General features: G+C 42.7%; 1 protein-coding gene across 1 annotated transcript in view; it reads left to right on the top strand.

Moving 5' to 3' along the window:
- Positions 1-13,197, top strand: part of FGF11 (fibroblast growth factor 11) — an 86,844-nt gene extending 73,647 nt beyond the window's left edge. Inside the window, exons 3-5 of the mRNA XM_088462994.1 lie at positions 10,282-10,385; positions 11,825-12,023; positions 12,114-13,197. Of these exons, the coding sequence (XP_088319120.1) occupies positions 10,282-10,385; positions 11,825-12,023; positions 12,114-12,214 (404 nt within the window). The 3' untranslated portion in view covers positions 12,215-13,197. The remainder of the gene's footprint in view (positions 1-10,281; positions 10,386-11,824; positions 12,024-12,113) is intronic.
- The last annotated feature ends 12,321 nt before the right edge of the window (positions 13,198-25,518 follow it).

Consider the following 25,518-nt stretch of genomic DNA (forward strand, 5'->3'; position numbering starts at 1 on the left):
AAGGCATGTCATGGGAGAGAGGCGATAATAAGGGTGCTAAGGCACCTCCATGGGTGAGAGGCGGTAATAAGGGTGCTAAGGCACCTCATGGGTGAGTGGCGGTAATAAGGGTGCTAAGGCACCTCATGGGTGAGAGGTGGTAATAAGGGTGATAAGGCACCTCGTGGGTGAGAGGCGGTAATAAGGGTGCTAAGGCACCTCATGGGTGAGAGGTGGTAATAAGGGTGATAAGGCACCTCATGGGTGAGCGGTGGTAATAAGTGTGATAAGGCACCTCCATGGGTGAGAGGCGGTAATAAGGGTGCTAAGGCAACTCATGGTTGAGAGGCGGTAATAAGGGTGCTAAGGCACATCATGGGTGAGAGGCGGTAATAAAGGTGATAAGGCACCTCTATGGGTGAGAGGCGGTAATAAGGGTGCTAAGGCACCTCATGGGTGAGAGGCGGTAATAAGGGTGCTAAGGCACCTCATGGGTGAGAGGCGGTAATAAGGGAGCTAAGGCACCTCATGGGTGAGTGGCGGTAATAAAGGTTATAAGGCACCTCATGGGTGAGAGGCGGTAATATGAGTGCTAAGGCATCTCATGGGTGAGAGGCGGTAATAAGGGTGCTAAGGCACCTCCATGGGTGAGAGGTGGTAATAAGGGTGCTAAGGCACCTCCATGGGTGAGAGGTGGTAATAAGGGTGCTAAGGCACATCATGGGTGAGAGGTGGTAATAAGGGTGCTAAGGCACCTCCATGGGTGAGAGGCACCTCATGGGTGAGAGGCGGTAATAAAGGTGATAAGGCATCTCATGGGTGAGAGGTGGTAATAAGGGTGCTAAGGCACCTCATGGGTGAGAGGTGGTAATAAGGGTGCTAAGGCACCTCCATGGGTGAGAGGCCGTAATAATAAGGGTGCTAAGGTGCCTCAGGGGTGAGAGGTGGTAATAATAAGGGTGCTAAGGCACATCATGGGTGAGAGGCGGTAATAAGGGTGCTAAGGCACCTCATGGGTGACAGGTGGTAATAAGGGTGCTAAGGCATCTCATGGGAGAGAGGCGGTAATAAGGGTGCTAAGGCATCTCATGGGAGAGAGGCGGTAATAAGGGTGATAAGGCACCTCATGGGTGAGAGGCGGTAATAAGGGTGCTAAGGCACATCATAGGTGAGAGGCGGTAATAAGGGTGCTAAGGCACCTCATGGGTGAGAGGCGGTAATAAGGGTGCTAAGACACCTCATGGGTGAGAGGCGGTAATAAGGGTGCTAAGGCATCTCATGGGTGAGAGGCGGTAATAAGGGTGCTAAGGCACATCATGGATGAAAGGCGGTAATAAGGGTGCTAAGGCAACTCATGGTTGAGAGGCGGTAATAAGGGTGCTAAGGCAACTCATGGTAGAGAGGCTGTAATAAGGGAGCTAAGGCACCTCATTGGTGAGAGGCGGTAATAAAGGTGATAAGGCACCTCATGGGTGGGAGGCGGTATTTGGGTGCTAAGGCACATCATGGGTGAGAGGTGGTAATAAGGGTGCTAAGGCACCTCATGGGTGAGAGGCGGTAATAAAGGTGATAAGGCACCTCATGGGTGAGAGGCGGTATTAGGGTGCTAAGGCACATCATGGGTGAGAGGTGGTAATAAGGGTGCTAAGGCACCTCAATGGTGAGAGGCGGTAATAAGGGTGATAAGGCACCTCATGGGTGAGAGGTGGTAAAAAGGGTGATAAGGCATCTCATGGGTGAGAGGCGGTAATAAGGGTGCTAAGGCACCTCATGGGTGAGAGGCGGTAATAAGGGTGATAAGGCACCTCATGGGTGAGAGTGGTAATAAGGGTGCTAAGGCACCTCCATGGGTGAGAGGTGGTAAAAAGGGTGCTAAGGCACCTCATGGGTGAGAGGTGGTAATAAGGGTGCTAAGGCACCTCATGGGTGAGAGGTGGTAATAAGGGTGCTAAGGCACCTCCATGGGTGAGAGGTGGTAATAAGGGTGCTAAGGCACCTCCATGGGTGAGAGGTGGTAATAAGGGTGCTAAGGCACCTCATGGGTGAGAGGTGGTAATAAGGGTGCTAAGGCACCTCCATGGGTGAGAGGTGGTAATAAGGGTGATAAGGCATCTCATGGGAGAGAGGCGATAATAAGGGTGCTAAGGCACCTCCATGGGTGAGAGGCGGTAATAAGGGTGCTAAGGCACCTCATGGGTGAGTGGCGGTAATAAGGGTGCTAAGGCACCTCATGGGTGAGAGGTGGTAATAAGGGTGATAAGGCACCTCGTGGGTGAGAGGCAGTAATAAGGGTGCTAAGGCACCTCATGGGTGAGAGCTGGTAATAAGGGTGATAAGGCACCTCATGGATGAGAGGTGGTAATAAGTGTGATAAGGCACCTCCATGGGTGAGAGGCAGTAATAAGGGTGCTAAGGCAAATCATGGATTAAAGGCGGTAATAAGGGTGCTAAGGCAAATCATGGTTGAGAGGCGGTAATAAGGGTGCTAAGGCACATCATGGGTGAGAGGCGGTAATAAAGGTGATAAGGCACCTCCATGGGTGAGAGGCGGTAATAAGGGTGCTAAGGCACCTCATGGGTGAGAGGCGGTAATAAGGGTGCTAAGGCACCTCATGGGTGAGAGGTGGTAATAAGGGTGCTAAGGCACCTCATGGGTGGGAGGCGGTAATAAGGGAGCTAAGGCACCTCATGGGTGAGAGGCGGCAATAAAGGTTATAAGGCACCTCATGGGTGAGAGGCGGTAATAAGAGTGCTAAGGCATCTCATGGGTGAGAGGCGGTAATAAGGGTGCTAAGGCACCTCCATGGGTGAGAGGTGGTAATAAGGGTGCTAAGGCACCTCCATGGGTGAGAGGTGGTAATAAGGGTGCTAAGGCACATCATGGGTGAGAGGCGGTAATAAGGGTGCTAAGGCACCTCCATGGGTGAGAGGCAGTAATAAGGGTGCTAAGGCACCTCATGGGTGAGAGGCGGTAATAAAGGTGATAAGGCATCTCATGGGTGAGAGGCGGTAATAAGGGAGCTATGGCACCTCATGGGTGAGAGGCGGTAATAATGGTGATAAGGCACCTCATGGGTGAGAGGCGGTAATAAGAGTGCTAAGGCACCTCATGGGTGAGAGGTGGTAAAAAGGGTGCTAAGGCATCTCATGGGAGAGAGGCGATAATAAGGGTGCTAAGGCACCTCATTGGTGAGAGGCGGTAATAAGGGTGCTAAGGCACCTCATGGGTGAGAGGCAGTTATAAGGGTGCTAAGGCACCTCCATGGGTGAGAGGCGGTAATAAGGCTGCTAAGGTGCCTCATTGGTTGAGAGGCGGTAATAAGGGTGCTAAGGTTCCTCATTGGTTGAGAGGCGGTAATAAGGGTGCTAAGGCACCTCCATGGGTGAGAGGCGGTAATAAGGGTGCTAAGGTACGGGTCCCATTTAGTATACAATGGGAGAGTGAGAAGGTAAGGGTCCCATTTAGTAGAGAATGGGAGAGTGAGAAGGTAAGGGTCCCATTTAGTAGAGAATGGGAGAGTGAGAAGGTAAGGCTCCCATTTAGTAGAGAAAGGGAGAGTGAGAAGGTAAGTTTCCCATTTAGTAGAGAATGGGAGAGTGAGAAGGTAAGTTTCCCATTTAGTAGAGAATGGGAGAGTGAGAAGGCAAGGGTCTCATTTAGTAGAGAAAGGGAGAGTGAGAAGGTAAGTTTCCCATTTAGTAGAGAAAGGGAGAGTGAGAAGGTAAGTTTCCCATTTAGTAGAGAATGGGAGAGTGAGAAGGTACAGTTCCCATTTAGTAGAGAAAGGGAGAGTGAGAAGGTAAGTTTCCCATTTAGTAGAGAATGGGAGAGTGAAAAGGTACGGGTCCCATTTAGTAGAGAATGGGAGAGTGAGAATGTAAGGGTCCCATTTTGTAGAGAATGGGAGTGAGAAGGTACGGGTCCCATTTGGTATAGAATGGGAGAGTGAGAAGGTACAGTTCCCATTTAGTAGACAATGGGAGAGTGAGAAGGTAAGGATCCCATTTGGTATAGAATGGGAGAGTGAGAAGGTACGGGTCCCATTTGGTATAGAATGGGAGAGTGAGAAGGTACGGTTCCCATTTGGTATAGAATGGGAGAGTGAGAAGGTATGGTTCCCATTTGGTATAGAATGGGAGAGTGAGAAGGTACGGTTCCCATTTGGTATAGATTGGGAGACTGAGAAGGTAAGGTTCCCATTTAGTATAGAAGGGGAGAGTTAGGATGTAAGGGTCCCATTTAGTAGAGAAAGGGAGAGTGAGAAGGTAAGTTTCCCATTTAGTAGAGAATGGGAGTGTGAGGATGTAAGGGTCCCATTTAGTAGAGAATGGGAGAGTGAAAAGGTAAGTTTCCAATTTAGTAGAGAATGGGAGAGTGAGAAGGTAAGGGTCCCAATTAGTAGAGAATGGGAGAGTGAGAAGGTAAGGATCCCATTTGGTATAGAATGGGAGAGTGAGAAGGTACGGTTCCCATTTGGTATAGAATGGGAGACTGAGAAGGTAAGGTTCCCATTTAGTAGAGAATGGGAGAGTGAGAAGGTACGGTTCCCATTTAGTATAGAATCTCGGCACACCTTGTCCAATATCAGAAAGAGCATTATGACTATCAAAATGTATATGTTCTAATATCATTGCTTTAAGTTCTTCAATGGAAGGGGCTTTCCTCTTCATCCATAATTCAAAGTATAAGCTTTTTTGCTATCGTGAGTATAAGGATTAAGAGTGGTAAAATATGCTGCATACTTGTTCCATCTTTCCTTGCTTCGAAATGTACAAATAACATTGGGATAGGTAATAAGGGCAGGTTAATATCAAAGGTTTCATTAATAAATTGTAAAACCTTATGCCAGAATTGTTTGATCTTATAACAAGACCAGAAAGCATGAATATAAGATGCATTGTCCATAGAACACTTCAGGCATTGACCAGTGGAGCCTGAACTAATGTATTTCCGTTTCTGAGGAATAAATGCTCTATGTATGAATTTGATATGGACCTCATGTAATCTAGAGGGTCTTAATGTGTTTAGTATAGTCCCTATGTGAGAAAGCAATTCTTGAATGTTTCCTAATTCAGGAAGGTCTCTTGACCATGTAACCTGAAGATTACGCCATAATCTATCAGGGTCCTTTAGTAACAAATGGGGGTACAGATATCGGATTCAGTAGGGATATGTAGAACGTATCCGTAGCAAATGTCCTATCACATTAGACAGAGGTTGTGTGGAGTTGATGCCTTTAGGAAATTTGGTGTTTGCATAGAGGCGAACTTGCAAGTACATGAAAAAATGTTTTGCTGGAAGATGGACCTAAGTAAGCCACCAGGAACAAATACATCTCGGATTGCACTTATCCCTTTACATTTCCGATGCATGAACCAAATATTCTGCAAAGATGGTGGGAAGTCTGGGTTGCCCCATAAAGGAATATATTTGGTAACTGTATCTTCTGTAGTTAGTTTTTAAAAAAATGCTTCTCCAAGCAGCATAAGTATCCTGAAAGAATAAGTGATTACGTATATTAGCAGGAATATCTGCTTTTGGTAGATGAAGTAAAGCAGCTGGTGCATATGGCTGAAATAAAGCTTCTTCTAACACTTTATTTGTATAATTAGAAATGACCAGCAACCAATCCGAGATATATCTAAAGAACGTAGCTTGAGAAAAGGCAGCTATATCTGGGCCTCCTAGGCCACCGTTCTCCCTACTTTGTAGCAAATGACTCCTATGTATCTTTGGCTTCTTTGCTTGCTATATAAATTTAGTGAAAGCTGAAGTACATAATTGTATATCTTAGACAAAGCTATCGGTATCATCTGCATTTTATAGGCTAATTTTGGGAAAATAACGGATTTAATCAGGGCAATTCTGCCTAATAAATACAGAGGGAGATTAATCCAATTTTCCAATTGAGAGAAAATATTTTTAATAGAGGGTGTAAAATTGTTAAGGTATAGATTGGAAGGGTTAGTTGGGATCTGAATACCGAAGTATTTAAGGGAGTTTTGTACACATTTTACACCAAATTGTTGACAAAGATGGGAAGAATTATAAGTAGAACTATGATAGTTAAGGGGTAGTGTCACGACACCGTGCCCAGCTTGCGCTCAAATACGCCAACCTGACGTAGCTGGGTGGTTGTGACGTGGGTTTTACTTAAGCTGCCACCACAAAGAGTATTAAAATAGCGCTCTTACGTTCGCCAGACACATAAATCTCACTTAAACTCACAGTGATTACGCAATTATAGCATGGACCTCTACAGGCACGGGAATTCATTAGAGCACAGAGATCACGCTGATAAAGTTTTAGTATTTCTTGAGAAATATCTCCAGGGTTAAATTACAAGAAAAATAGGTAAATAAACAAGACATATATATAGTAATAATAATAAATGCACAGATTGATTACAGATAAGTAAAGGTTAGAAAGTCAGAATCCTAAGGTATCTTACACTGAAGTCTTAGAGAATCTGTGTGGAGGGAGACCACCATAGACCGACATGGGGAGCACTTCTTCGCTCTCAGCTATCCCTAGAAGTAAACACATAGCAGTGGGGAATGCTGAGTATTATAGTTCCATGACTTGCTCATGCCCCAGCAGCCCCCACCCTTTTCAGGCTCAAATGTACAGTCCTTTGTTCTCCCAGGGCCTGTGTAGATGCAAATTAGCACAGCTACAGGACCCAAACCTCAGATAACACTCTTGGCTTTGAAGGTATTTTATTGTAGGAAGCCTGCTAATGTAAGGTGCTACAAACGACCCTCTTGCTGTATTCGAACAGGGCCACCTAGATGGGGGCAGACGTTATGTCCATGAAGCTTGTCTTCACAGGCTAGTTGTCACGTGGCCATTTGCTCTGTTTAGCTAATGCAATCCAATTTTGACATACTTTACAGCCATTTCTGAAATATATCCTTTAGGGGAATTATAATAATACACACACTTTATCCAGATCACACAAAATACGTACAGTCATGACACAGGCTTTTGATGAATCGCCATAACCCATGGCGATGGTCACAGGTAGCATCTCACATTTCTGTACATTGATCCGATAACCCGCAAAAGAGCTAAAAAGAGCTATAAGGTCCAAAATGATAGGAAGGGAACTGTAAGGGTTAGAGATGAACAACATCATATTACCCGCAAATAGCGATGTTTTTAACTCTACTGAGCCTATTGTAATACCTGTATAATTGTATTTACTCCTAGAGCTATTGCGGTTGGTTCAAGGGCTATAGCAAAAAGCAACATGGATAAGGGACATGCCTGTCATGTACCTTTGAAGATAGAGAATGGAGAAGAGAGATAGCCATTACTAAGAACCTATGAAGTTTGATTAGAATGTATCATCTGAATCAATGCTATATATTGTGTACTGAAACCAAATTGTTTTAGAGTCTCATAAAGTTGGTCCCAGACCACCAGATCTAAAGCTTTCTCTGCATCTAAGGAGAGCAAGATGTCCAGACCACCCCCATTAGACTCCTTCTTCTGAAGTGTAGCCATAAGTAGTTTCCGAATATTAGGGACCGACTGTCTGCCCCATATAAATCCTGTCTGGTCGGGGTCAATAACAGTAGGAACGACCAATTTCAACCTTTCAGCTAGAATTTTTGTAAATAATTTACAGTCTGTATTTAACAACGATATTGGGCGATAAGAGGATGGAAGTTCCGGAGAACGTCTCAGCTTTGGGAGGACCTTTATGAGGACTGTATTAAAATATAAAGGCAAAGTGTTATTTGTGATAAGGGTATTAAAAAAAATCTACAAACGTGGGGATAATGTGAGATTGTAAGATATTGAAGAATCCACTTGTGAGCCCATCTGGACCTGGAGATCTTAAAGGCTTCAGTATTTTTATAGCTGCCCCAACCTCTGACGGGATTATAGGATCTAGTAACATAGACATGTGCTGTCCAGTAATTTGTGGTAAAGAAAGGTTCTCCCAAAATCTGTCTTGATTTTCAATGTCGGGGGAATCCTGTGAGTAAAAGTCAGTATAAAATTGGTGAAATATAGATACAATACCCTCCCCACCATATTGCAGGTGTCCATCAATATTCCTGAGTGCTTTAATGTCAGATTGCTGTCTGCTGCCCAACAAATCAGAGAGCAAGCGACCTGCCTGATTTCCATGTTTATGAAATAAGAGTTTACTCCTGTAAGACCTTTTGTTCCCTGTATCCTAATGTATCTTAGCAGTTCTATAAGAATGGATATTAGTGGGAGATGAGATGTTGCATAGCTTGATTGGCAGAAGTAAGATCAGCCTGGGCTTCTAAAAAAGTCTTAGTGATCTCTTTTTAAAATTTTACGGTAAGATATGATAGCACCCCATAGAGTCACATTTGCTGCTTGCCAATATATAATTGGGTCCTGAACATGTGCTGCATTATTAAAAACAAAAGTATCCCATTCAGCACGGAGCATATCTTGAAATTTCTGGGAATTAGCTAACATGGATGGGAAAAGCCATTGTCTATGAGAGCCCACACTACTGGCAGGGGCTAAACGGATCCAAATTGGTGCACGGTCAGAGACCGCAATAGGATCCAGACCAGTATCTATGACTGAAGTTGCTATAGAGGAGGAAGTAAGCCAATAATCTATTCGGGAAAAGGATTTATGAGGAGGGAAAAAATAGGAAACTTCTCGAGATGTTGGGTTGTGCAATCTCCAAATATCCGTCAGACCAAGTTGCTGACAAATATAGGGAATGCCAATATTGGGACTGTGTACAACGCGTGAGGCTCTAGATTGTCTATCAAGTGTGGTGGGTGCCTCAGTATTTAAATCTCCTCCCAATAGAATATGTGCGTCTGAATGAGGGTATAACTTCACAATACATTTTTTAAAAAGTTTTACTGCAGACATTTGATGCATAGGCAACAATATATCTATGATCATTAATGGTAACGTCTACACTGACAAATCTGCCATCTGGGTCAGTGGTAGTGTGGTGTATTGTAATTCTCATGCACTAATATAGCTACGCCTCTAGCTTTAGAGGAGAAGGAAGCAAATGCTGACACCTTATGACCCAATAACCCAATCTCAGCATGCTCTGTACCCGTCAGGTGAGTCTCCTGTAAGAGGGAGATATCAGCACGAGCTTTGTTTAAATAAGTAGGAATTCTCTTCCGATTTACAGGAGTGTGAATATCCTTAACATTCCATGAATAGACGTTAAGTGGTCTCATAATACGTTACAAGAAATCGCTTAAGAATAGGCAACATTGTCACTAGAAAAAAAACAAAAATGGGGGAGGACAGAGGAGGGGAAAACATCGGAGGGGAAATAACACGATCAGAGAGCTGATATGAGGGAAAATACAAACAAAAATGTAGAAATATCTTCATCGTTTTGAGAAGAATAATAATGTCAAACATACGACACCAACAATACTGAGAAATAACTAATCTATAACTTCCCTGCCAGGGCTGGTGCCCATGGTATAATTGTACTAAGTGCCGTTAAACATTAAGATAAGCCGAGTAGCACCTGGTATATATAAATAGTGGAGTAGATACTCAAAGGATTAAAGTATCAAATATATAGAATATAATTACTGTGAAATTCATGAGTTAAATATACGGATAGAGAAACACATCCTGTCCATCTTATAGAAGCCAACTAGGTACGCTATTGAAATAACATTAAAATAGAAATAGTTGCTATTCATTTATAAAAAAAAGGAGATATCCAGTTATATAGAACATATTACTCTAATCCAAATGAAAAATAGAGTAAAGTGAATTATATGAAGAGTATACAGTACATCTAAATTAGTCGGAGGAGGATGGTTCATGTGTAGCTGAACGCTCAAGATCCTCTTCAATTATAAATTCCTGGGCATCCGTAGGAGATGTAAATTCCCTAAAGTCTTTGCCATTAAATATATGAAGACGTGCAGGGTACAATAGGGCAAATTTGCGGTTGGATTGGACCAGTTTGGTACAGATTTCTCTCCATAAAAATGACCTGGATTTTGTAGACCAGGAGAAGCTAATGTATACGTTTCATACATGTGAGTAGTATGTTCTGCCGCTGTAACGCCTCTCCTCTTATTCCCTCCTTTAATTCTTCATTCATGTTGTTCTCTCTAATCGGATCATCGCTCCCTGACTCATTGTTCCCAATTTTCTAGTATCTCAGTTTTGTTCTAAGTTCCCCCTGTCCTGACTCAGTATTGTCATCTCTCTCCCTCACTCTCTCCGGAACCACGTTCTCCAGTTTTATAATATCCCTCTCTGACTTTCTACGTCTCTCTCTTCTCTCTTATGTGCCCAACAAGCTCTTTTCAATGTCATCCCTGTGGGTCTGCGAGTGGTGGCCATCCAGAGTTCTGCTTGTTGCCAGTACGTGGCCATGAATTCGGAAGGACGGCTCTATAACTCCGTACGTATCTTCTGTCTTCTCCTCCGCTTGGATTTAGAAACCTCCAGTGAAACATCATTTCCATGCGATAAAATGGGACAGGGGGGTAAATTTACTAAGTTTAAAACAGATGGCAACCGACGGCTATAGACGATGTGTTTGTGGTCTGTTTTGTCGTCGGTTTTGACATTTCCTATGTAAACAGATGACAAAACTGACCACAAATAGACCAAGACTTTTTGGTGGTTTTCTATAGGGCAAAACATACCACATGCAATTGCTACATCACAAACCCCTATAAACCTGCCACCACCAGAACAAGCATTTCCACATGGTGAGGGTGTAGTTTGCTGGTTGGATTTAGTAGGTGAGAGGTCATTAGTGTAAACGGCAGCTTGTGAACACATCGGGTGCTGTACGCCATCTCAGAATGGCGTACAATAACACTACCAAGTTCCCGACTGTAGAAATTGCGGAAATGATCGGGGAAAATTGTAACTAGGAGATATCAGTGATATCTTCTGCATTACATGGTGATGACTGGGTCTGTAACTTAATTTCTACAACAGTATGTGAAAATGTTAATTTTCACCCACTTATTTTTAGAAATTAAAGGATGACAATTAGACTCCTAAAATTCTAAATTAAGATTGTGCACTAATAAAAGTGTAAGTATTAAGCTGGGCATCCACTATACAATTATCTGTCAGATATCTGTCCAATCTGGATGGTTGGAAGGAAAACATGGTAATGTATGGGAGCAAATGACAGTCCATCATATGGTTTTAAACACTGAAAAAAGGACAAAAAAATTGTTCAAATTTTTTAAAATTGTGTGTTTTAACCAATTTGTCTGAACGACCATTTTTGGCTATTTTCCAGTGTTTGTGAGCAAATGGATGATTGTCATTTGCTCCCATACATTACCAGGTTTTCATTCTAGATAGAGCCAGATTGGACAGATATCTGACAGATAATTGTATAGTGGATGCCCAGCTTTAGACAACACATCACGATATCATGTGCAAAGTCTGAATGTAGTCAACTGAATTCTGGTTACTGGGGCCTTTGGTGAGGGCTGTTGTGATTTCCCATCATCCCATTGGGCGGTGTCTTACATGGTCCTCACACTCAATATAACATATGATGAGCAGAAGTTATGTTTCACTTAATGTCGCACGGGGGTATTGTCATAATCTGTTTAACCTCCTTATATATGTATAATGCAATTACAGCTATGTGATACATAATCATGTACCCAATGTCTATTTTATTAACTGTGTATAGCAATATTTACTGTATTACCGGTGTACAGCCATGTGTAATAAGCCCACTGTGCTAAGACACCATGAGGGTGAATACATGGCCGATGTTAGTTAGTGCTGGTGTGAAGGTAGAGAATGCCGTCTGGATGCCCACATTGCCTGAACGGTAACATCTCTCCTCCTTCTGTCTTTCAGATTAATTTTACAGCCGAGTGTCAATTCAAAGAGAGCGTCTTTGACAATTATTTTGTTACTTACTCGTCCACACTCTACCGGCAGCGTGGCTCTGGTCGCGGATGGTACTTGGGCATTAATAAAGATGGACGGGCCATGGAGGGTAACAGGGTAAAAAGACACAGGCCGGCTGGGCACTTTGTGCCCAAACTCAGTGAGGGTGAGGAGCGGACATATGGTGTTAGAAGTGGGGTTAGTAGTGAATCTTTGCGATGTTTGCACAATGGCTCATGTATCTTCTCTTTTGCAGTTGCTCTATATAAAGAGCCATCTCTCCATGATGTCATCAAAATGTCACCCAAGAGAAGACTGACAGCAAAACCTAGTGCCCGACTCCGAGGGGCCCGGTGAGAGAAGGGCAAGGAGAGGACATCATTGGGAAACATTGAGGAGAAGCTAGAGAATGTACTGTAGGTAATGAGACAATAGAATTAATTAGGAGGAGTGAGTGTTGCAGGGCAACTTTCCATAGTGTGCTTCTCTCTCTATTATGGACACCTGGATTATACATGGGACTTGTAGACTCTCAAATTGACTAAAAAATGCACCACATATCAATGATTGCAATAATATCCAGACACCTTCAGAACTGGGTACCTGGTACTTTTAGGACTGGGATAGAGGACAGATACCTAGTATATCTAGGATTGGATACCTCACACCTCCAGGGCTCTGGGCTCTGGCACCTTGAGACCTGGAAGAGAGTTTAGATACCTGTAGGACTGTTGAGAGGATGGATACCTTTTAACTCTTGGACTGGATACCTGGTACCTGTATGACTGGTAGAGAGGACAGATACCTGCACCTCTAGGACTGGATACCTGGCTACACCTTGGCTAGATAATGATCTGCACCTCAGGAAGCTGAAAGAGCCGCCTTCTAGTATACACATTTTCTGCAGTGTATCTGTATATATCCAGAGCCTACCATGGTGCTTTGCAGCAAGACTTTCTATCAGTATATAGTTATCTATGTCTACACGCAAATATATATACTCTTATAAACACCTGACACTGTATGCCTGTGTATAGAAATGTAGAATGTAGAAAGCAATGTAAATGTATAGCATAGATTAGGAAATAAACCCCATATGTAACACTAAATGCAGATTAACGCTTCAATTGCTGTCTACTCCCCGTATTCTAGCCGTTCATCCCGCAGAGCTTTACACCAGTGTTATTCTGTAATCATATACTCTCCCAATGTTTATTGCACACAGAGATGTGAGGGTCCATCTATAATCAGATTGCTGATCGCAACGAGAAGACTAATCCGTTCTCCCCGCAGCTGCCACTGTGATACCGGCGTGGGGAAATGAGGGTTACATCTCCGATTTGCCGGCCCAACCCTTGCAGTATGCGGCATACTGTACTGTATATCAGCCTGGTGACGCTGGGTCACACTGTACTGTATGTCAGCCTGGTGACACTGGGTCACACTGTACTGTATATCAGCCTGGTGACACTGGGTCATACTGTACTGTATATCAGCCTGGTGACACTGGGTCATACTGTACTGTATGTCATCCTGGTGACGCTGGGTCATACTGTACTGTACATCAGCCTGGTGACGCTGGGTCATACTGTACTGTACATCAGCCTGGTGACGCTGGGTCATACTGTACTGTATATCAGCCTGGTGACGCTGGGTCATGGTACTGTATATCAGCCTGGTGATGCAGGGTCATACTGTACTGTATGTCAGCCTGGTGACACTGGGTCATACTGTACTGTATGTCAGCCTGGTGATGCTGGGTCAAACTGTACTGTATGTCAGCCTGGTGACGCTGGGTCATACTGTACTGTATATCAGCCTGGTGACGCTGGGTCATTCTGTACTGTATATCAGCCTGGTGATGCTGGGTCACACTGTACTGTATATCAGCCTGGTGATGCTGGGTCACACTGTACTGTATATCAGCCTGGTGATGCTGGGTCACACTGTACTGTATATCAGCCTGGTGATGCTGGGTCATACTGTACTGTATATCAGCCTGGTGACGCTGGGTCACACTGTACTGTATATCAGCCTGGTGATGCTGGGTCATACTGTACTGTATGTCAGCCTGGTGACACTGGGTCATACTGTACTGTATGTCAGCCTGGTGATGCTGGGTCATACTGTACTGTATATCAGCCTGGTGACGCTGGGTCACACTGTACTGTATGTCAGCCTGGTGACGCTGGGTCATACTGTACTGTATGTCAGCCTGGTGACGCTGGGTCACTCTGTACTGTATATCAGCCTGGTGATGCTGGGTCACACTGTACTGTATATCAGCCTGGTGACGCTGGGTCACACTGTACTGTATATCAGCCTGGTGACGCTGGGTCATACTGTACTGTATATCAGCCTGGTGACACTGGGTCATACTGTACTGTATATCAGCCAGGTGATGCTGGGTCACACTGTACTGTATGTCAACCTGGTGATGCTGGGTCACACTGTACTGTATATCAGCCTGGTGACGCTGGGTCATACTGTACGTCAGCCTGGTGACTCAGCCTGGTGACGCTGGGTCATACTGTACTGTACATCAGCCTGGTGATGCTGGGTCATACTGTACTGTACGTCAGCCTGGTGACGCTGGGTCACACTGTACTGTACGTCAGCCTGGTGACGCTGGGTCACACTGTACTGTATGTCAGCCTGGTGATGCTGGGTCATACTGTACTGATGTCAGCCTGGTGACGCTGGGTCATACTGTACTGCATGTCATCCTGGTGACGCTGGGTCATACTGTACTGTATATCATCCTGGTGATGCTGGGTCACACTGTACTGTACGTCAGCCTGGTGACGCTGGGTCACACTGTACTGTAGGTCAGCCTGGTGATGCTGGGTCAGAAGGTGACTGCTACTGGTGACGCCGGGTCAGAAGGGGGCTGCTACTGGTGACGCCGGGTCAGAAGGGGGCTGCTACTGGTGACGCCGGGTCAGAAGGTGACTGCTGCTGGTGACGCAGTGTCAAAGGGGACTGCTACTGGTGACGCTGGGTCAAAGGGGACTGTTACTGGTGACGCTAGGTCAGAAGGGACTGCTACTGGTGACACTGGTTCACAAGGGGACTGCTGCTGGTGACGCTGGGTCAGAGGGGACTGTTACTGGTGACACTGGGTCAGAAGGGGACTGTTACTGGTGACGCTGGGTCAGAAGGGGACTGTTACTGGTGACGCTGGGTCAGAAGGGGACTGTTACTGGTGATGCCGGGTCAGAAGGGGACTGCTACTGGTGACGCCGGGTCAGAAGGGGACTGCTACTGGTGACGCCGGGTCAGAAGGGGACTGCTACTGGTGATGCTGGGTCAGAAGGGGACTGCTACTGGTGACGCTGGGTCAGAAGGGGACTTCTACTGGTGACGCTGGGTCAGAAGGGGACTGTTACTGGTGACGCTGGGTCAGAAGGGGACTGCTACTGGTGACATTGGGTCAGAAGGGGACTGCTACTGGTGACGCTGGGTCAGAAGGGGACTGCTACTGGTGACGCTGGGTCAGAAGGGGACTGCTACTGGTGACGCGTGTCAGAAGGGGACTGTTACTGGTGATGCCGGGTTAGAAGAGGACTGCTACTGGTGACGCTGGGTCAGAAGGGGACTGCTATTGGTGACGCCGGGATATGAAGGGAACGTAACAATGGGGGAGATGGGAAGAAATAATACAAGGAGAGAGAGAGAGCTTGGGGAGTGTACTAACAGTAAGTGAGTAAGGGACTCACCTATCACCCAGCCCTTGTGCAGAGACGGGAGGGGGGGAGGGGAGGAGACAGGGGGAGGGGAGGAGATGGGGGGGAGAGGAGACAAGGGGGAGGAGACAAGGGGGGAGGAGATGGGATGGGGGAGGGGAGGAGATGAGAGGGGAGGGGGGAGACAGGAGGGGGGAGGAGGGGAGACAGGGGGAGGGGAGAAGACAGGAGGGGGGAAGGGGAGGAGATGAGAGGGGGGGAGACAGGAGGGGGGGAGGGGAGGAGACAGGGGGAGAGGAGACAAGGGGAGAGAGGACGAGGGGGGAGGAGATGGGATGGGAGGAGACAGGAGGGGGGGAGACAAGAGGGGAGGGGGGAGGGGAGGAGAGGGGAGGGGGGAGACAGGAGGGGCGGAGGGGAGGAGACGGGGAGAGGAGACGAGGGGGGAGGAGATGGGATGGGAGGAGACGGGGGGAGGGGATGAGAGGGGGAGACAGGAGGGGAGGAGACAGGAGGGAGGGGAGGGGAGGGGGGGAGACAGGAGGGAGGGGAGACGATGAGAGGGGAGGGGGGGTTGGATCACCTCCTCCTCCTTTGCTATGGCCCGTGGCAGTATATACTGTAATGAATCAGTCTGACTCATTACTGTACTGCTGTCAATGCCGCTGCGGGCACCCTCATTACCGTGTGCCCTGGTGCAATGCACCGGCTGCATCGCAGGACGTTCTGCCACTGATGTGATGCCAGCAGTTACAGCTAGGTTTGTCTGTGGGCCCCAGGCTCCGGGGCCCGGTACGGCTGTGCCCCTAGTTTCCCCCTGTTGCCGGGCCAGGTTTCCAGCAGCACTCGCCTAGCCCATTAGTACAATGATACACTTATCATTATCAGCTGCAATAGGAAAGGGAGCTATATCTGACATATACGCGGAGAGAACATGAGCCCCTATTACCCGCTGTGCACCCAGTGATACATCTCCTACCCGCTGTGCACCCAGTGATACATCTCCTACCCGCTGTGCACCCAGTGATACATCTCCTACCCGCTGTGCACCCGGTGATACATCTCCTACCCGCTGTGCACCCAGTGATACATCTCCTACCCGCTGTGCACCCAGTGATACATCTCCTACCCGCTGTGCACCCAGTGATACATCTCCTACCCGCTGTGCACCCAGTGATACATCTCCTACCCGCTGTGCACCCAGTGATACATCTCCTACCCGCTGTGCACCCGGTGATACATCTCCTACCCGCTGTGCACCCAGTGATACATCTCCTACCCGCTGTGCACCCGGTGATACATCTCCTACCCGCTGTGCACCCGGTGATACATCTCCTACCCGCTGTGCACCCGGTGATACATCTCCTACCCGCTGTGCACCCAGTGATACATCGCCCCATAATCGTTCTTCCATGGACTCTCAGAATGGCTGTAATACGTCATCTGCAATAACAATAATATATTCGCCCCTCTAGGACTAGATAATGATCCGCATCTCAGGAAGCCTAAAGCTGGCCACACATCTAAAGATTATCTGTCCAACCAGCCAACTAGTTGATTGGTTGGAATTAAAATCTGGTAAGGAATACAATCAGCAATTTGCTCCCAAACGCATGAAAATGGACCAAAACTGTTGTTTGAACAAATAGTTTAGATCAAATATTTAACTTGTCTGACGCCATTTTCATCTGTTTTCTGGCATTTAGGAGCAAATTGCTGATCATCATTTACTCCCATACGTTACCAGATTTTCATTCCAACCAATCAACAAGTTGGCCGTTGGATGTAAGTTGGTCTAGTGTGTGGCCGGCTTAAGACCCATCTTCCAGTATACACAGTATTTGGCGCCTATATACAGTACTATATATATATTTTTTTTTTTCAGGAAGTACAAGGGACTGACCTGATATCAGTATATTTATGTCTACACACAATTATATATACTCTTATAAACACCTGATATGCCTGTGTATACACATATATGAACGCTGTAAGAAATAATGTGCATTTATACTGTATATAAGGAAAAGAAAACCGAGTGTAAAATAAAAGATGAAGGAAACCTCTGTATGTAACATCTCTCTGTCTCTTATTATACTGGCTCTGATGGTAATATGTGCACATCCTACATCCTACAGACCTGTCCTCATACATCCAGCCTCAATACGCCATGTGGCACCATAGCCGGCATGAGTCAGCCGCCAGCTCCCGTGCCGAGCATCTTCTGCACCCGAAAATGCGTCTTCGTCGCAATGCGATGTGAATAAGACGCACCCGAAGACTGCGCTGATTAATGTCTGTGGGCCTGATTCTGACCCGCTCGCGAGCTCTGTACACTCGCAAGCGGGTCGATGGTGCACAAGTGCACATGCGCACGACGGAGGGAGGTCCGTGGTGCGCATGCGCGAGACCCGGCGATGGACAGGGAATCCGTCACTCTGGGTCGCGCACCAAAGGTGCTATGCGAGTGGCCAGGAGGCCGCTCCAAGTTGAGGTAGGAGGGCCCTGATTCAGAGCGAGCGCTCTGGTCAGAGCGTCCGGCTCTGAATCAGGCCCTGTGTGCGACTGAGTCTGTAAATGAAGCACAACGGCACGTAGCGTGGAAAAAAGCCGTTGCATTGTAGCGCTACGTATACAGATTCAGACTCAGTCGCACTCAAATATACAGGTGTCGCATATAACCAATTAATCAGCGCAGTCTGCCGGTGCCTCGCAGTCACATCACATTGCGATTTTAGTGCAAGAAGAGTGAAACGCGAGCTGGCACGCCGAGGGCCTGTTTTCCATGACTGCAACAACAATGTATCAGGACACGTCTGTCCCTTCCTACTTCCATGTTTGTAATGGGAAGGTGTATGTGCATGATCACACTACCTGGGGGTGGGGGCTGTTGCTGTGTCCAGTTTCATATAGAGATGAGCGCTCTGGATTACCTGAAATCTGGACCACTCCGGACACAGGCAACTCTGTTTTTTGTATATGTTACTTTAAAATCTCAGCATGATGACACCTTTCATTACTATTAGGGTGTGCAGTCTAGAGCCCCTCCCTATACATGATGGCACCTTTCATTACTATTAGGGTGTGCAGTCTAGAACCCCTCCCTATACATGATGGCACCTTTCATTACTATTAGGGTGTGCAGTCTAGAGCCCCTCCCTATACATGATGGCACCTTTCATTACTATTAGGGTGTGCAGTCTAGAGCCCCTCCCTATACATGATGGCACCTTTCATTACTATTAGGGTGTGCAGTCTAGAGCCCCTCCCTATACATGATGGCACCTTTCATTACTATTAGGGTGTGCAGTCTAGAGCCCCTCCCTATACATGATGGCACCTTTCATTACTATTAGGGTGTGCAGTCTAGAGCCCCTCCCTATACATGATGGCACCTTTCATTACTATTAGGGTGTGCAGTCTAGAGCCCCTCCCTATAGATGATGGCACCTGTCATTACTATTAGGGTGTGCAGTCTAGAGCCCTTCCCTGTACATGATGGCACCTTTCATTACTATTAGGGTGTGCAGTCTAGAGCCCCTCCTTATACATGATGGCACCTGTCATTACTATTAGGGTGTGCAGTCTAGAGCCCCTCCCTATACATGATGGCACCTTTCATTACTATTAGGGTGTGCAGTCTAGAGCCCCTCCCTATAGTCCATATTATGTGTATTTATACACACATCTGAAGCTTGAGATTGCTCCAGTCTAGATTTGCACCCCTCCCCCACCCTCTCATATGTTTTTAAGCAGGGACCTAGCATTGGACTGCACCAGGCAACAGGCATAATCTTAAGTAAGTCCTATTTATATTGTTAGTGTCAGTTTATTTGGGGTGAGCGTTTGGGTGTGGGGCCTCCTGAGCTGTTCTGGCTGGACCTCTCCAGGGCATCACCACTTAATACATATAGTCACTTTGTTTATCACCTTCATGTTTGTTTATTATTCATGTATATTTTCACACATATTTTACCTTATTTATCATTTTAACACTTATTAGCTACTCTTACACACCTGATACTATATAACACTTATTAGCTACTCTTACACACCTGATACTATATAACACTTATTAGCTACTCTTACACACCTGATACTATATAACACTTATTAGCTACTCTTACACACCTGATACTATATAACACTTATTAGCTACTCTTACACACCTGATACTATATAACACTTATTAGCTACTCTTACACACCTGATACTATATAACACTTATTAGCTACTCTTACACACCTGATACTGTATAACACTTATTAGCTACTCTTACACACCTGATACTATATAACACTTATTAGCTACTCTTACACACCTGATACTATATAACACTTATTAGCTACTCTTACACACCTGATACTATATAACACTTATTAGCTACTCTTACATACCTGATACTATATAACACTTATTAGCTACTCTTACATACCTGATACTATATAACACTTATTAGCTACTCTTACACACCTGCTACTATATAACACTTATTAGCTACTCTTACACACCTGATACTATATAACACTTATTAGCTACTCTTACACACCTGATACTATATAACACTTATTAGCTACTCTTACACACCTGATACTATATAACACTTATTAGCTACTTTTACACACCTGATACTATATAACACTTATTAGCTACTCTTACACACCTGATACTATATAACACTTATTAGTTACTCTTACACACTTGATACTATATAACAATTATTAGCTACTCTTACATACCTGATACTATATATCACTTATTAGCTACTCTTACACACCTGATACTATATAACATTTATTAGTTACTCTTACACACCTGATACTATATAACACTTATTAGCTACTCTTACACACCCGATACTATATAACACTTATTAGTACTATATAACACTTATTAGCTACTCTTACACACCTGATACTATATAACACTTATTAGCTACTCTTACACACCTGATACTATATAACACTTATTAGCTACTCTTACAGACCCAATACTATATAACACTTATTAGCTACTCTTACACACCCGATACTATATAACACTTATTAGTTACTCTTTCACACCTGATACTATATAACACTTATTAGCTACTCTTACACACCTGATACTATATAACACTTATTAGTTACTCTTACACACCTGATACTATATAACACTTATTAGCTACTCGTACACACCTGATACTATATAACACTTATTAGTTACTCTTACACACCTGATACTATATAACACTTATTAGCTATTCTTACATACCTGATCCTATATAACATTTATTAGCTATTCTTACACACCTGATACTATATAACAATTATTAGCTACTCTTACACACCTGATACTATATAACACTTATTAGCTACTCTTACATACCTGATACTATATAACACTTATTAGTTACTCTTACAAGCCTGATACTATATAACACTTATTAGTTACTCTTACACACCTGATACTATATAACAATTATTATTAGCTATTCTTACACACCTGATCCTATATAACATTTATTAGCTATTCTTACACACCTGATACTATATAACACTTATTAGCTACTCTTACACACCTGATACTATATAACACTTATTAGCTCCTCTTACACACCTGATACTATATAACACTTATTAGCTACTCTTACACACCTGATACTATATAACACTTATTAGCTCCTCTTAAACACCTGATACTATATAACACTTATTAGCTCCTCTTACACACCTGATACTACATAACACTTATTAGCTCCTCTTACACACCTGATACTATATAACACTTATTAGCTACTATTACACACCTGATACTATATAACACTTATTAGTTACTCTTACACACCTGATACTATATAACACTTATTAGCTACTCTTACATACCTGATACTATATAACACTTATTAGCTACTCTTACACACCTGATACTATATAACACTTATTAGCTACTCTTACACACCTGATACTATATAACACTTATTAGCTCCTCTTACACACCTGATACTATATAACACTTATTAGTTACTCTTACACACCTGATACTATATAACACTTATTAGTACTATATAACACTTATTAGCTCCTCTTACACACCTGATACTATATAACACTTATTAGCTTCTCTTACACACCTGATACTATATAACACTTATTAGCTACTCTTACACACCCGATACTATATAACACTTATTGGTTACTCTTACATACCTAATACTATATAACACTTATTAGGTACTCTTACACACCTGATACTATATAACACTTATTAGCTACTCTTACACACCTGATACTATATATAACACTTATTAGCTACTCTTACACACCTGATACTATATAACACTTATTAGCTACTCTTACACACCTGATACTATATAACACTTATTAGGTACTCTTACACACCTGATACTATATAACACTTATTAGCTACTCTTACACACCTGATACTATATATAACACTTATTAGCTACTCTTACACACCTGATACTATATAACACTTATTAGCTACTCTTACACACCTGATACTATATAACACTTATTAGCTACTCTTACACACCTGATACTATATATAACACTTATTAGCTACTCTTACACACCTGATACTATATAACACTTATTAGCTACTCTTACACACCTGATACTATATAACACTTATTAGCTACTCTTACATACCTGATACTATATAACACTTATTAGTTACTCTTACACACCTGATACTATATAACACTTATTAGCTATTCTTACACACCTGATCCTATATAACATTTATTAGCTATTCTTACACACCTGATACTATATAACACTTATTAGCTACTCTTACACACCTGATACTATATAACACTTATTAGCTACTCTTACACACCTGATACTATATAACACTTATTAGCTCCTCTTACACACCTGATACTATATAACACTTATTAGCTACTCTTACATACCTGATACTATATAACACTTATTTGTTACTCTTACACACCTGATACTATATAACACTTATTAGCTATTCTTACACACCTGATACTATATAACACTTATTAGTTACTCTTACACACCTGATACTATATAACACTTATTAGTTACTCTTACATACCTGATACTATATAACACTTATTAGCTACTCTTACATACCTGATACTACATAACACTTATTAGCTACTCTTACACACCTGATACTATATAACACTTATTAGCTACTCTTACACACCTGTTACTATATAACACTTATTAGCTACTCTTACACACCTGATACTATATAACACTTATTAGCTACTCTTACATACCTGATACTATATAACACTTATTAGCTACTCTTACACAGCTGATACTATATAACACTTATTAGTTACTCTTACATACCTGATACTATATAACACTTATTAGCTACTCTTACACACCTGATACTATATAACACTTATTAGCTCCTCTTACACACCTGATACTATATAACACTTATTAGCTACTCGTACATACCTGATACTATATAACACTTATTAGTTACTCTTACACACCTGATACTATATAACAATTATTAGCTATTCTTACATACCTGATCCTATATAACATTTATTAGCTATTCTTACACACCTGATACTATATAACACTTATTAGCTACTCTTACACACCTGATACTATATAACACTTATTAGCTACTCTTACATACCTGAAACTATATAACACTTATTAGTTACTCTTACACACCTGATACTATATAACACTTATTAGTTACTCTTACACACCTGATACTATATAACACTTATTAGCTATTCTTACATACCTGATCCTATATAACATTTATTAGCTATTCTTACACACCTGATACTATATAGCACTTATTAGCTACTCTTACACACCTGATACTATATAACACTTATTAGCTCCTCTTACACACCTGATACTATATAACACTTATTAGCTACTCTTACACACCTGATACTATATAACACTTATTAGCTCCTCTTAAACACCTGATACTATATAACACTTATTAGCTCCTCTTACACACCTGATACTATATAACACTTATTAGCTACTCTTACACACCTGATACTATATAACACTTATTAGTTACTCTTACACACCTGATACTATATAACACTTATTAGCTACTCTTACATACCTGATACTATATAACACTTATTAGCTACTCTTACACACCTGATACTATATAACACTTATTAGCTACTCTTACATACCTGATACTATATAACACTTATTAGCTACTCTTACACACCTGATACTATATAACACTTATTAGCTACTCTTACACACCTGATACTATATAACACTTATTAGATACTCTTACACACCTGATACTATATAACACTTATTAGCTACTCTTACACACCTGATACTCTATAACACTTATTAGCTACTCTTACACACCTGATACTCTATAACACTTATTAGCTACTCTTACACACCTGATACTCTATAACACTTATTAGCTACTCTTACACACCTGATACTCTATAACACTTATTAGCTACTCTTACACACCTGATACTATATAACACTTATTAGTTACTCTTACACACCTGATACTATATAACAAAAATTAGCTACTCTTACACACCTGATACTATATAACACTTATTAGTGACTCTTACACACCTGATACTATATAACACTTATTAGCTCCTCTTACACACCTGATACTATATAACACTTATTAGCTCCTCTTACACACCTGATACTATATAACACTTATTAGCTACTCTTACACACCTGATACTATATAACACTTATTAGCTCCTCTTACACACCTGATACTATATAACACTTATTAGCTCCTCTTACACACCTGATACTATATAACACTTATTAGCTACTCTTACACACCTGATACTATATAACACTTATTAGCTACTCTTACATACCTGATACTATATAACACTTATTAGCTACTCTTACATACCTGATACTATATAACACTTATTAGCTATTCTTACACACCTGATCCTATATAACACTTATTAGCTACTCTTACACACCTGATACTATATAACACTTATTAGCTCCTCTTACACACCTGATACTATATAACACTTATTAGCTACTCTTACACACCTGATACTACATAACACTTATTAGCTACTCTTACACACCTGATACTACATAACACTTATTAGTTACTCTTACACACCTGATACTACATAACACTTATTAGCTACTCTTACACACCTGATACTATATAACACTTATTAGCTACTCTTACACACCTGATACTATATAACACTTATTAGCTATTCTTACACACCCGATACTATATAACACTTATTAGCTACTCTTACACACCCGATACTATATAACACTTATTAGCTACTCTTACACACCCGATACTATATAACACTTATTAGTTACTCTTACACACCCGATACTATATAACACTTATTAGCTACTCTTACACACCCGATACTATATAACACTTATTAGCTACTCTTACACACCCGATACTATATAACACTTATTAGCTACTCTTACACACCCGATACTATATAACACTTATTAGCTACTCTTACACACCCGATACTATATAACACTTATTAGATACTCTTACACACCTGATACTATATAACACTTATTAGCTACTCTTACACACCTGATACTATATAACACTTATTAGTTACTCTTACACACCTGATACTATATAACACTTATTAGCTACTCTTACACACCTGATACTATATAACACTTATTAGCTACTCTTACACACCTGATACTATATAACACTTATTAGCTACTCTTACACACCTGATACTATATAACACTTATTAGCTCCTCTTACACACCTGATACTATATAACACTTATTAGCTCCTCTTACACACCTGATACTATATAACACTTATTAGCTCCTCTTACACACCTGATACTATATAACACTTATTAGCTCCTCTTACACACCTGATACTATATAACACTTATTAGCTCCTCTTACACACCTGATACTATATAACACTTATTAGCTCCTCTTACACACCTGATACTATATAACACTT

Source organism: Taudactylus pleione, unplaced genomic scaffold, assembly GCF_031769625.1.
Source record: "Taudactylus pleione unplaced genomic scaffold, aTauple2 ptg001305l, whole genome shotgun sequence".
Classification (NCBI taxonomy): Eukaryota; Metazoa; Chordata; class Amphibia; order Anura; family Myobatrachidae; genus Taudactylus; species Taudactylus pleione.